Source organism: Sardina pilchardus, chromosome 14, assembly GCF_963854185.1.
Source record: "Sardina pilchardus chromosome 14, fSarPil1.1, whole genome shotgun sequence".
Taxonomy (NCBI): Eukaryota; Metazoa; Chordata; class Actinopteri; order Clupeiformes; family Clupeidae; genus Sardina; species Sardina pilchardus.
The window spans coordinates 15,649,868-15,662,277 of NC_085007.1; the positions used below are offsets into that span (position 1 = coordinate 15,649,868).

General features: G+C 41.5%; 1 protein-coding gene and 1 non-coding gene across 2 annotated transcripts; both read left to right on the top strand.

Moving 5' to 3' along the window:
- Positions 1-962: 962 nt before the first annotated feature.
- trnag-ccc (transfer RNA glycine (anticodon CCC)) lies at positions 963-1,033 on the top strand. The gene has a single exon. It is a non-coding gene; the product is annotated as a tRNA-Gly (tRNA).
- A 261-nt stretch (positions 1,034-1,294) lies between these two features.
- tia1 (TIA1 cytotoxic granule-associated RNA binding protein) lies at positions 1,295-9,609 on the top strand. Its single transcript, XM_062553752.1, has 12 exons — positions 1,295-1,523; positions 3,133-3,229; positions 3,527-3,625; positions 4,953-5,007; positions 5,665-5,752; positions 5,895-5,970; positions 6,226-6,334; positions 6,588-6,683; positions 6,845-6,929; positions 7,854-7,992; positions 8,216-8,364; positions 9,450-9,609. Exons 1-12 carry the CDS (start codon positions 1,495-1,497, stop codon positions 9,586-9,588), a joined length of 1,161 nt encoding a protein of 386 aa, XP_062409736.1. The 5' UTR covers positions 1,295-1,494; the 3' UTR covers positions 9,589-9,609.
- The last annotated feature ends 2,801 nt before the right edge of the window (positions 9,610-12,410 follow it).

The following is a 12,410-nucleotide window of genomic DNA, read 5'->3' on the forward strand; positions in this document are numbered from 1 at the left end:
ATTTGGCCAAAACTGCAAAACGCAGCATAATGGATCGGGCTCAGATGGTGGCACAGGTCCAGCTCTGTTTCACCACGGCCTACATATTTGGGATCCGGACTTAATTTTCTTATCAGGTGTGGTAACCTATGGATCTTCTGCGGATCCCTAACACATGCCTATCAGATCTCAGACAGCTCTGGGCCGGGTTTCCCAAAATCGTTAAGAAGCTCTTAAGTCCTAAGAACTTCTTAGGAGCGTTCTTAGAACATTCTTACAACGCTCCTAAGAAGTTCTTAGCACTTAAGAGCTTCTTAACAATTTTGGGAAACCCGGCCATGATGGCTTCAGTGGCATTTCAAATGTGATGGCCGAGTTTGTTAAATTTCCCCAGTTGACTAGACAGCTAAACACAACAGCAAAAAAACAACTTTACACCAAAATACATCTCTCATTATTTCACAACTGTTCAGTAGGCCCTATTGCATCCCCTGGAAGAATTGTTTAAACTCCTTAAATAAAGACCTCTGGCAAGTTTTGTGGAAAGTAACTAATGTGATATAGGCTAACCATCAACAGATTTATTTATTATTTTCACACATGTGACCCGTCGGGCCCTATTCATATATCAAAGGTGGAGAACATAGTGACTTCAAAACAGAGACTAAACAGAGACAGCCCTCCTGGGCCTGGCTCCGTTCAGGCTAATCCATCTCTGACTAGGCGAAGTTTAGTTAGGATGTTGGTTGTGGCAATTACAGTTGCGCCTCTCAGTGGTAGATCTTAAACACTGCAGCCTATGGTACGGTATTTCTTTATCCCTCCATAATCAATCACTGGGGGTGTCGGGAATATGTAACAAACAGCTTTACACATGACAATGTAAACGTTTTATGACAATATTGCAGTAGTCAAGAGCCAAACAATTATTGGGTTAGAATTATAAATAGGGTTATATAATGGTGTACCTACAACTCTGTCAAGCGCCGCTGGTGTAGTGGTATCATGCAAGATTCCCATTCTTGCGACCCGGGTTCGATTCCCGGGCGGCGCACGTGTTTTTGTTCAGTTGGAAGGTTATCTTTAACATTTCACTAAATCGGCGGACTTCTGTAGCTGGAACGAATATAGTATCTGAATATAATAGTCCGAACCTAGACGCGATGAAAATGTGAACAGATGCAGAATCACAGCGTATCACTATCCGCCAAAATGTCAAAGCTCAGCACAGATACACAGACAACACTTCCGCTCAACTCCATGCCCCCTTCAATTATTTGGCGCATGCGTACAGCTATATCCGCTCCGGTTTCGCCGCCATCTTATGTCGCCTTTCTATTGTTCATAATTGGAGTTAACAGAGGCGGCATAGCGTTATTGTGCGCATTATATGAATTTGAAGACGCATAAGAGAACATTTTATGAAGGAAAGAACTGGCGAATAACCAGAGACTGTCATAGAAACTGACAAGTTGAATTTCTCTCAGGGTTCGATCTTTCATTCGATCGGCAAATATGATGGACGACGAACAGCCCAAGACTTTGTACGTATGAATGCCATTAACTCTAGCCAGAATTTAACTAACATTAATGCTAGGTTGCCAAGTAAGCTTGCAAAGATTCATACATGGTTTATGTTGTATGTATCGTAATCGGTATAAAGTACCTGAGTCATGCCACTATGCTCAATGTGTAGAGTAATGTACTTGTTAGCACTTGTGTAACGATAATGTAGCGGTAGGCACGAAGGATGATAACGTTAGAGCTTCATAGCTGGGCAAGGTTAGCATAGTAGCGATAAGTAGCTAAATGGCAGGCTAATGTGAACGTTAGCTTTGCTAGCTAGCTATAAAGGCCACTTAGCATTATGTCAGACGTGTCCGTTTTTCTGTTTAGAGACAAAAGCAGCCTCTCTTTGCCAGTAGATAATTTGTATTGCATGTGTGTATGGTTAAGTGAAAATACAGTTATCATTAGCGAAAGTGGCATACATATATTTTCGCACCCCTGTCGGTCCACGTGTTTTGCATTGATGTTAAATGATAACTATCGAGAAGAATAAAAGCAGTGAACTAGCGGTGGTTGATGTTGCTTTGAAGCTAGCTAATGTCTGAGGCCACGAATGCCAGACCGTCAGGACCTGCAGTGATGATTGAACCAGCTAGCTAACGTTAGCATTTATATTAGCTATTTGTTTGCGAGCGGTGCAAGCAATATAACTATAACGAATTTTATATTTTATTTGCGCATTACCTAATATCATATTTGGATATCAGAACTTAAATATTACCTGTACGTTAAGATGCAGCTGTTTTTTTCTGTTAACATTTGTTGTGTGCTCATGATTTATATCATCGATGCTGCTTTCAGATGTTCAGTTAACATGAACGGCATCACCAACGTTAGCTCACTTCTATGTTTATTGCCGTATTCTAACCATTACTTTGTTGGTAGTGAGATGCCATCGTGAATGACCAATAAGGTTAACGTTACCTTGTTCGGTCAACTTAAACAATGTCTGCATATGTGTATGTATAACGTTAGGGGGGATTTCAGGTACAGAGAAAGAAAGGTGGCTTGCTAACATGTACCTACGATCAGGAAATTCAGTGGAACGAGTGGCATGGACTCTTCTATTGTCATGGAGTAGTTGCTTTTCTAATGTCAATGCGGAGTCAAAATAGTCTGGTAAGAGGTTCGATATAATGGGCTTGTAGCTAATGGAAGACATCGTCCAATAACCAAATGTTAGCGAACCAAATGCTGATTATTATCACCGAGTAACTGTTTACTTGGCTAAATGGTGTTGATAACCCGGACTAACTACCAGAGACCGAGCCAACCTAAACGGAAAACGCCGTCAAACTTTACTGTTTTGCAGTGGTGAAGAACGTCAGTATCACGAGAGCCATGTTGTGGACTGGATCTTTGTCTTTCTTCTGTTACCCAACATTGCCCTGCTAGTTGTTGAATAGCGCCAAAAACGCTACAGTGTACATTTCGATACTGCCACCACGGGCCTTTACTCTCGCTCCCCTCGATACATTTCAGTTGTGTCCGTTCATTTCGTCTGTAGCTGGATGAAATGACCAGGATGGTATATTGATGGCTCTTTCAGTTATATCATATGCACTCCTCCATTCTGTCTTTCAGGTATGTTGGAAACCTGTCCCGCGACGTGACAGAGGCGCTGATCATGCAACTCTTCGGGCAGATAGGACCCTGCAAGAGCTGTAAAATGATTGTTGATGTGAGTCAACCTCCTGGCCTTACAAAAAACCCTACCCTTACCCTTACCCTAATCAAATTATTGTCTGTGCACTCAAGATTTTGGGAGCTATTTTAGATACTTGGCAGCTGTATTGCTACCGTATTGTTTCACCCCTACTGATTTGGTTTATCCTTTGTTCAAGTGTAAGATGGGGCACATGTTGGTTGTGAATTGACCAGATATGGCAGTTTCTTTACAATCACTGTGCCATTAATGTAGTGGCAAGTTAGAATTGGATATTATCGCTTGTCATTAATTCCTGTCCTCTCCCCTTAGACGGCAGGTAATGACCCATACTGCTTTGTGGAGTTCTACGAGCATAGGCATGCTGCTGCCTCACTGGCTGCAATGAATGGACGTAAAATAATGGGTAAGGTAAGCTATCGTATCTACAGGGTGAGTTGGGTTGGGCTGGGCTGGCCTGGGCTGGGAAGGTTTGGGTGGGGTGGGGGTCCTCAGCATTAGTGTTTCCCACTAATTCCGTTCATTCATCATTTGGTTCTTTTAGTGACATTTCGGACATACATTTGTAGCATTTATGATATGTAGGTTAGTTCCTGTTGTAAATTATAATTTGTTTTTGATGTTTTGGTAGGAAAGGCAATTGCTTTGATTTCTTTAGGCATGTGAGACCTGTCAGGGAAGTGTGCAAGTTGAGGATTGAATAGTCTTCTTAATTCAGGTTGAACAGGTTTGTCAACTTTGTTTTCCATTATGGGTTCTCTAGTAATTCTAGATTTATACTTTGTAGTTGGAAGGCATTAGCTGTAATTACTCTCTTGGAAGAATGTGGTAATCCTGTGCCTGTTATAAGATAATTAGATTTTCATTAAGCTATATTTGGATTTTGCTGTTCTCAAATAGTGCTGAGATGAAAATCCAAAACAGTAAAACTAAATATAAAAAGGATTTGACAACAATTTCTTCATTTCATCAATAAATATGGATGGAAAAGATTTTTATTCTTTCATTCAGTCACATCTAGGTCGAGGTGTGTCTTAAAAGGACAGACCGTCTCCATTGATGAAGTGAACAGAGATGAAACCTCTATGGATCTTCATGATGAGGAAAGCTAGCTTCATATCAGTTTGACCCTGTTTTACCTCGATGTTCAAAGCCTGGAGTGGATAACTTGGGCATTGGCACAGTGCCTGAAGATCTAGCAATGCAGCCTGTGTACACTATTTTTATTAGCAGAATCTTTTTATAACATGGTGGCAAACTTTGCCATGGCTACTCTCCAATATATGGTTTGCCTTGCGTCTTCCAGTAGATCTTTAGGCTATGTAGAAGCAGGCATTCTAGTGTTCCACAAGTGTATTCAGTTTAAAATATTTTATCCTCAACAGGTGTTGAAGGACCAATTGAGGACTAATACAAGTTGGTAATTTCACTTGTTTTGTAAGTCCCCTATTTGGACCTCCTCTGTTTTTCTCAAATATCAAGATACATATTTATAACTCCTCTCCAATGCGAAGATTCAAACCATTAAGTCACTGCAAGGATATAGACTGCATTCTGTGGAGATTGGTCACTGTTCTTTCTCTTTATGTCTTTCATTGATCATAGCACTACTTAGACACGTTGGTAGGCTGCTAGGGGGCCCCCTCTTGGGGTGGCCATGTAGAGCAGGTGGTGTTCTCACTCAGACGGAGTTTTTTCACCTGCAGGTGTCTCTCTTTGTCTGTTTCCCCCCTTATAGGAGGTCAAGGTCAACTGGGCCACCACACCTAGCAGCCAGAAAAAAGACACAAGCAGTAAGTACTTCCATGCACATCCAGACATTTTGCCATGTATGACATTTGAGGGGTGGACCTCTCCCATTTTGAATAACTGTTTTTAGGGTTACAATATGTTAAGACGTCTTTTATATCATGTACTATTCTGGTAATCACTATTAATCTATTGGTGTGTGTGTGTGCATGTATATATATGGAAAAAAAAACGCACACAGAGCTCTAGAAAGAAAAATGAAGAGACCACTGCACATTTTTCTGATGTCATCCTGGGGTTGCTGAGTTATATTCGAATGAGTTTACGGATATATTCAAAATGTAAGAAACCACTGCAAATTTGCATATGTCAACACATTCGAATGTCACTCAGCAACCGTAGGAGGACATCAGAAAAAAATATCCAGTGGTCTTGTAATTGTTTTCCATAGATAGGTTGATAGATAGATAAATAGATGCCTAATTTAGCTCGTATGCCTACAATAAACTCGTAATGTTGTAATGTAAATTTTAAGTCGCTTTGAACTAAAGTGTCTGCTAAGAACATGAACATGTAGATGAATTGAGTGTACATTAGAAGCCTTACATTGGTATTGTAGGCTATAAAGTGGCCTTGTCGGTCTAGGGTGTGTGCTAGCTGAAGGCCAAGGCTTAATGCATCTGTGCTTTGTTTTCATGCAGACCACTTCCATGTCTTTGTGGGAGACCTCAGTCCAGAAATTACCACAGATGACATCAAAGCTGCCTTTGCACCCTTCGGGAGGATATCGTAAGTGCTGCCGGAACCGGATGATTAAGAGAGATAAAAATCTAAATCAATGTCTGAATGGTCCCCTATGCTAGAATTCAGGGGCCTCACTCTTGTTCTTTGTTGTACGTCTGATGGTCTTTTGTGTGGCATTTCTGCGCAGTGATGCTCGCGTGGTGAAAGACATGGCCACAGGGAAGTCTAAGGGCTACGGCTTTGTGTCCTTCTACAACAAATGGGTGAGTAGTAGCCCGCGTCTGTGTCTGGTTTTAGGCTTAATTCGGTTCCTGGCAATCCAGAAAGGCAATTGAGTCCACATCTACTCTGAACGGAAAGGGAAATGATGTCTCAGTGTGAGATTTTCCCCACAGCTGTCAACAGTTATAGGGCATAGAAAGGGCAGTCACTACCGAAAAGGCATATGGTTATGAAGAGTTGTCTTTGTTGTGTTTTCCATCTGTGTGAGGCATATGTATGTATATATCCCTGTACAGGATGCAGAAAATGCCATCCAACAGATGGGCGGCCAATGGCTGGGTGGGCGTCAGATTAGAACCAACTGGGCAACGAGAAAGCCCCCAGCGCCCAAAGCCACCTACGAGAGTAAGTCCCCGATGGTTGATCTGAACTTCCATCATAATTTTGTTTTTGCATATATGTATTGTTTGAGCCTAGTCTTTTTCTCAATGGGTATTTCCATTGCAAGTTTGCTTTTTGTCCAGGACCAGACTTAGTTAATCTGTACACTTAAATGGGCCCTTTGGGGATTCGAGGTTGTAAGAGTTGTAGTACTACAATCACTTTGTATTGAGGTATGTACTAAGTAGTATTGTATTTGTTCCTATGTCAACTGCAGCGAATACCAAGCATCTGTCTTTTGAGGAAGTCGTCAACCAGTCCAGCCCTAGTAACTGCACTGTCTACTGTGGAGGGGTCACCACAGGCCTGACTGGTGAGTACACCCACAATTCCTTTCAGAACCTTAGAAGAACTAGGCGTTTTTATTTTAACCTTTGGGGATGAAGGTCAAGGTGGGCTCTGTAAAGTGCCTCGAGAGCCATTGTTGTATTATGGTGCTATATCAATAAAGCTAAATTGAATGTTGTCTTCCAGAGCAATTGATGCGACAGACGTTCTCCCCCTTTGGCCAAATTATGGAAATTCGTGTGTTTCCAGACAAAGGCTACTCTTTCGTGAGGTAAGTGACTGTTGTGCATTGGCTTGTGTATTCTAAAGGGCCATTCACACAAGGAATGGTAACCATAACCATAACCATAACTATAAAAGTGTCCACACTGACCAATGATGACCAAAATGGGGTCTACTACGAATCTCGATTAGTGGGTATGGGTCATACGCAAGTGGATTTGTTTTAGCGTCTCTGTATCACCATGGTATCTTATGCTCGCAACCAAACCTGGTCGGGAGCAGGTTATGTGCTAACTTATAGCTCAAATCGTGAAAAACTGCCGCCCTTTGACCAATCCTAACCAATCCATTATCTTGAAAGACGAAGTTATCTCACGTGTGCTAATCTGTCATACTTCGAACAGGTGCAGCTCCGCCTCTGCAAACATTTTGAATCTCGAAGGCGCTTTTAACTATGTTGCGTGTGCAAATATGTCACTACTATGGAAGTGCATACCATACAATATCTGATGACCATTGATTTTTTGATGTTATAGGCTAGACACTAAAAAAGACCACCCTAGATTTTGCTACCGCTCATAAATGCGGAAGTAATCGTTTTTTAACCTAGGTGGTCTTGTGGATCTCCACGTTTCCCGATTGGTCAAAGTCACCTCAACCAGCTGAAAGCCTAGTTTGATAAATTCATCCGTGAGTGAGTTTCATAATACCACTCAACTCTGATTGCGACTTTCGTATTTATCGATCGATCGACCTGACTCTGAAAGCCCACTAATTTTTAAACCATCGTGGTGCTCTACTTCACTGTGCTTTTGAAAAACGTCTACACTCCCAAGGTTGACTTAAATGTATTGTGTTTTCCCTTTCCCACTGCAAGCTTTCTACTTTTAGTGATCCAAGTTCTGTACATTGGTGACACTGCTTATTTGCTAGCTGGACCACCTATATCTGAGCATCTCATTTGATTTCGCAGGTTTAACTCACACGAGGGTGCAGCCCACGCCATTGTCTCTGTCAATGGCACCTCCATAGAGGGCCATGTGGTCAAGTGTTACTGGGGCAAAGAGACGACAGAGATGGTCAGTCCCATGCAGCAGGTACAGATGCCTCAGGTAAGTCACAACGACTATAATCTTATGAAGTGACCAATAAACTGTAGTCATGCAGAAGTTGATTGAGCCATTGGTAAAGTTAGCACATTCATTGTTGTTAAAACAAGCAGGAGATGCACCATAGAGTTCAGTGTATGGTGTTGTTTTAGTTGTGCGTCTACGAATTAAACCACTTGCAACATTTGGTTGACTTCATTTCCTGTGTGAAATTTCCCCTCTGCAGCAGAACAAACTAGGCTTTGCAGCCCAGCCCTATGGGCAGTGGGGTCAGTGGTACGGCAACACCCAGCAGATCGGCCAGTACGTGCCCAACAGCTGGCAGGTACCCGCCTACGGCGTCTACGGCCAGGCATGGAACCAGCAGGGCTTCAAGTGAGTGACACTTCCTGCCAGTGCTCCACACCTGCTTCTACTCTGTGCCTCGTTGCATTGAAATTGAAATCGAAAGTTCTCCAAGTCTATTATAGGTTTATGAATGAAGGGCGTCTAAATGACTTGTCAACCTTTATCCTGTCACATTTATTAAAGGCTGTGACCAAAAATGTCACTAGGAACGTTACACATTCACAGGAATAAGTCCCCTGAAGGTGATCAAGTGTCGTGTTTTTTAAGAGCTCGTTTGAAATAGACTGGACAGGAAGAATGGTATGAGTCATGCCCAACGATTTCCATTTAAGGACCTGCCTGGATGTGAAATTTCAGGAGCAGCTGTAAATAAACAAACAAGTCAGTCAGCCAAAATAACTCCCGTAAGGCTGATTTGAAAATCATCTAGTCCTAGTGGGTACATTAAAGTGACCGAAGCTGTTTTGACTTGCACTGTATTTTTAGGAGTGTAACAATGCACCATCATAGAGCAATTTAAAAAAAAAAAAAAAAATACTGCAAACTGTAGTGTGGAATCATGATTCATTTCGGGTGAAATTGTAACAAATGTCTTACTTAATTCTTCTAGGCCTAAACTACGCAGGTTTTTGTTACACCTTTGGCATTTCTGTTGCTGGAAATGACACTATTTTGCTTACGTGTCCATGCAGCAATAAGAGAACTATAGGGAACACTTTTTATAGGAGACTTACCAATCAGTAAATCTTACAAATTACGTTGAAGTCTGTGATTTCTAGAGCCTCTTGAAAATGTGGTCTAGTCTTGATTTTATGACTGGTGTTCGAAAGAAGTATAGAAATGCACTACTCACCAAAAGTCAAGGATATTTGGTCTAAAATGCACTATAAAATGCACTATAATCTTTACAGGTGAACTTAATGTGACCTTCTCTACATTTTTTTAATGGGCGTGTCCAACAGCAGTTCAGTGTTCCAGTACTTTCTGTACTGAAACATTAAATTTCACCCGAAAGACAGTCATCCCCAACTGCTTGTGGGTTGTGCTGTATAGCTTCTGAACAGGACGGGATCGTGCACCCCATGTTCACTCCTTGTCGTTGTGTTCTGCAGTCATTTACAGGCCGGGGCTGGCTGGACGGGGGTCGGAGCCATCAGCAACGGAGCCATGGTGGAACCGACACAGGGAGTCAACGGAACAATGCTCGCCAACCAGTCCGGCATGGGCACAGCTGGCTACCACACACACTGATCGGACTGAACCAACTGAGCGACGGGGGGGCGTGTGGGTGGGTGTGGGATTAAGGGGGGGTGGGACGGTGTCGACAACTTCAGACACCTCCGCTGTGGCCTCGGGATGGGTGGTGGGGGGTTAAAAGAAGACCCCTGCCCCCTCCTCAAGGGTCTCCCGTCATGCAGGCGTCCATGTTGAGGAGCGGCATGTTGCCATTTGACTGTTCCTCGACACCTTCCACCTGTAATATTTTTTCCATGTAAATGTGGGCGGACGATTCAAAGCAAAGTTCCCCCATTTTGTGTCTATGGGGGTCCCAAAGTTGTCCTGCCATGGGATTTAGACATACACACTTTTTGAATATACATACACCATATACACACAAAACCATGTATGTATACTGACATGTACGCACACACACGCACACACACACACACACGTACACGTACACAAAGTCTTCGGCCTGGAGTCCGACGACTAAATCAGAGGACTATGCCATTTTTAATTCAAACGAACGTGCTATAAAACGAATAAAACACATTACACAGCCGCAAGTTTTTTTTTTTTTTTTTTTTTTTTTAATTTTGCTTTTTACGTTAGAGCATTTTCAACTGCTGATCTGGTATGAATGGAGCTTTGCCTTTTTCTTTTCTTCATTTTGGGACTCGATTTTACCTGCAGTTCTCATGAAAGGCGCTGACATCACGGAATCATGTGAAATATGAGCCTATTGGTTTTTTTATGTTTGTAAAAAACTATGAATAAAAACGGATGTCAACTGTTGTATTTTTTAAATTAGATATTCAATTTCTCAACAAAACAAATAGCAGGGATTACTGCCATTCTTCTTTCTTTGACGGCAGACAAATATTGCACAATAACTATTACTCTTGGTTACCTTTTCACTGAGAAAAAAAATGTTACACAAATTCTAGGATTTTAAATTGTTTTGCATTCCACTTTTTTTTCCTTTTTCAGCATTTTACTTTCATTTCATGGAGGGCTTATAAATATACTGTTTTGTATGTAAATAACCAAACCAACGTCTGTTCAATTGTTCCGATGCTGTATAAAGAAAACTCAGATGTTAATTATGGAAGCAGCTTTTTGTTTTGTTTTGTTTTGCGGTTGGGTTAGGTTCTTGGAGGACGGACTTATGTAAATTAGTGCTCGGCTGTAGTGCCACTGTTGAATGCAGTCCATTCAGACAGAAATGGTGCATCATGCGATTCTTCCAGGGGTTTTTCATTTGTATTTGTTTTTAATAAGGCGACTTGGGGAGGGGCCCTTGTGACGACATTGCCATGCAGTGCAAAAAATTCAGACTGAAAAGTAATCTAGAATTACAGTAATTCTATGTATAAACAAAGTAGAACTTTTTGGTGTTTTTTTTTTTTCCAATGTAGTCGTTAGTGTCAAACGGAAAACCCCTGGATGTATCGATATTTTTTGCACAGTTTCGTCCTCCAGGTGTCATTTTGACTAGAGTTGGATGAGACCCATTGTGTTGCCTTATTTTGAGTTGATTCCATTTTAACCAACCGAGTGTCATGAGAGTAGGCAGTGCCTAAGGATATTTTCACCTTATGTTTTTTTTTCGTTTTTTTTTTTTTTTTTGGATAATGTTGATGCTACTATCATGTGTTCTTGCTTTGTCCCATTAAAATGCTGATGCGTACCAACACACTTTCAGAGAAAGTTGCACTGTTGAGTTTTTATTCATTTTGCATTATATTCATATAGCCTACATACACACATGCACGCATGGCTACTGTGTGCATGTTACTACAGTAGTGTCAATACTTAGAGGTTATAAAGAAAGTTAGATATAGATCTATGCGATTCTTGAAATGGATGTAATTGATATTTTAGACCTTGTTAAATTTTATGAGATTATATTCAGCTTTGTCATTGTGCAGAGAAGAACAAATTATTTATTTTGTAATTGTTTACATAGTTTACATAAGACAACTTAAAGGGATAATCCGGAGTGAAATGCACTTTAGATCAATTTTTCGGACTATTGGGAGTACATACGTTGAGTTGACACCAAAATCATGTCATTCGGATGTATTTTGAGAAAGTTCGCGCTCACCGTTTTTAGCCAAAACTCGTTAGCCTGGAAGTGACCGGGGCGTGTCCTTTCGCCGCTACAAAACGCTATTTTTATACCTCTTCTACTGTTCCAAACAACACTACACTTACGTGGTAGTGAGTAGAGGTTCCCTAAAGCCAAACCGAAGTATCAGCACGTCTTTATGTGGTCGGATAGAGAGTCCAGAATGAATTTAATCGAGTCCGTACCTTTCCGGAAATGTTAGTAAAGTGTTGTGAAAACGTTGCTAGCTGCAACAGCGACATTTCCGGAAAGGTACTGACTCGATTAAATTCATTCTGGACTCTCTATCCGACCACATAAAGACGTGGGGATACTTCGGTTTGGCTTTAGGGACCCTCTACTCACTACCACGTAAGTGTAGTGTTGTTTGGAACAGTAGAAGAGGTATAAAAATAGCGTTTTGTAGCGGCGAAATGACATGCCCGAGTCACCTCCAGGCTAACGAGTTTTGGCTAAAAACGGTGAGCTCGAACTTTCTCAAAATACATCCGAATGACATGATTTTGGTGTCAACTCAACGTATGTACTCCCAATAGTCCGAAAAATTGATCTAAAGTGCATTTCACTCCGGATTATCCCTTTAAGTGGCATAAAATATGGTTTTAAGTTTGTCACAGGTGTAGACCTCATTTTACCTATGCATTTTACCCATCAGTAGAGTGACACCCCCTCTAGCTTTGCGTAATCAGCCAACAGCCAACCACAAGGCTCGTTACAGCCG

Bases quoted from the DNA above. Each gene is read 5' to 3' on its own strand.
- tia1 (XM_062553752.1), top strand. From the start codon at position 1,495: ATGATGGACGACGAACAGCCCAAGACTTT. The intron at 5,753-5,894 runs GTAAGTGCTGCC...ATTTCTGCGCAG, and splicing joins GCACCCTTCGGGAGGATATC to TGATGCTCGCGTGGTGAAAG. The intron at 6,684-6,844 runs GTGAGTACACCC...GTTGTCTTCCAG, and splicing joins GGTCACCACAGGCCTGACTG to AGCAATTGATGCGACAGACG.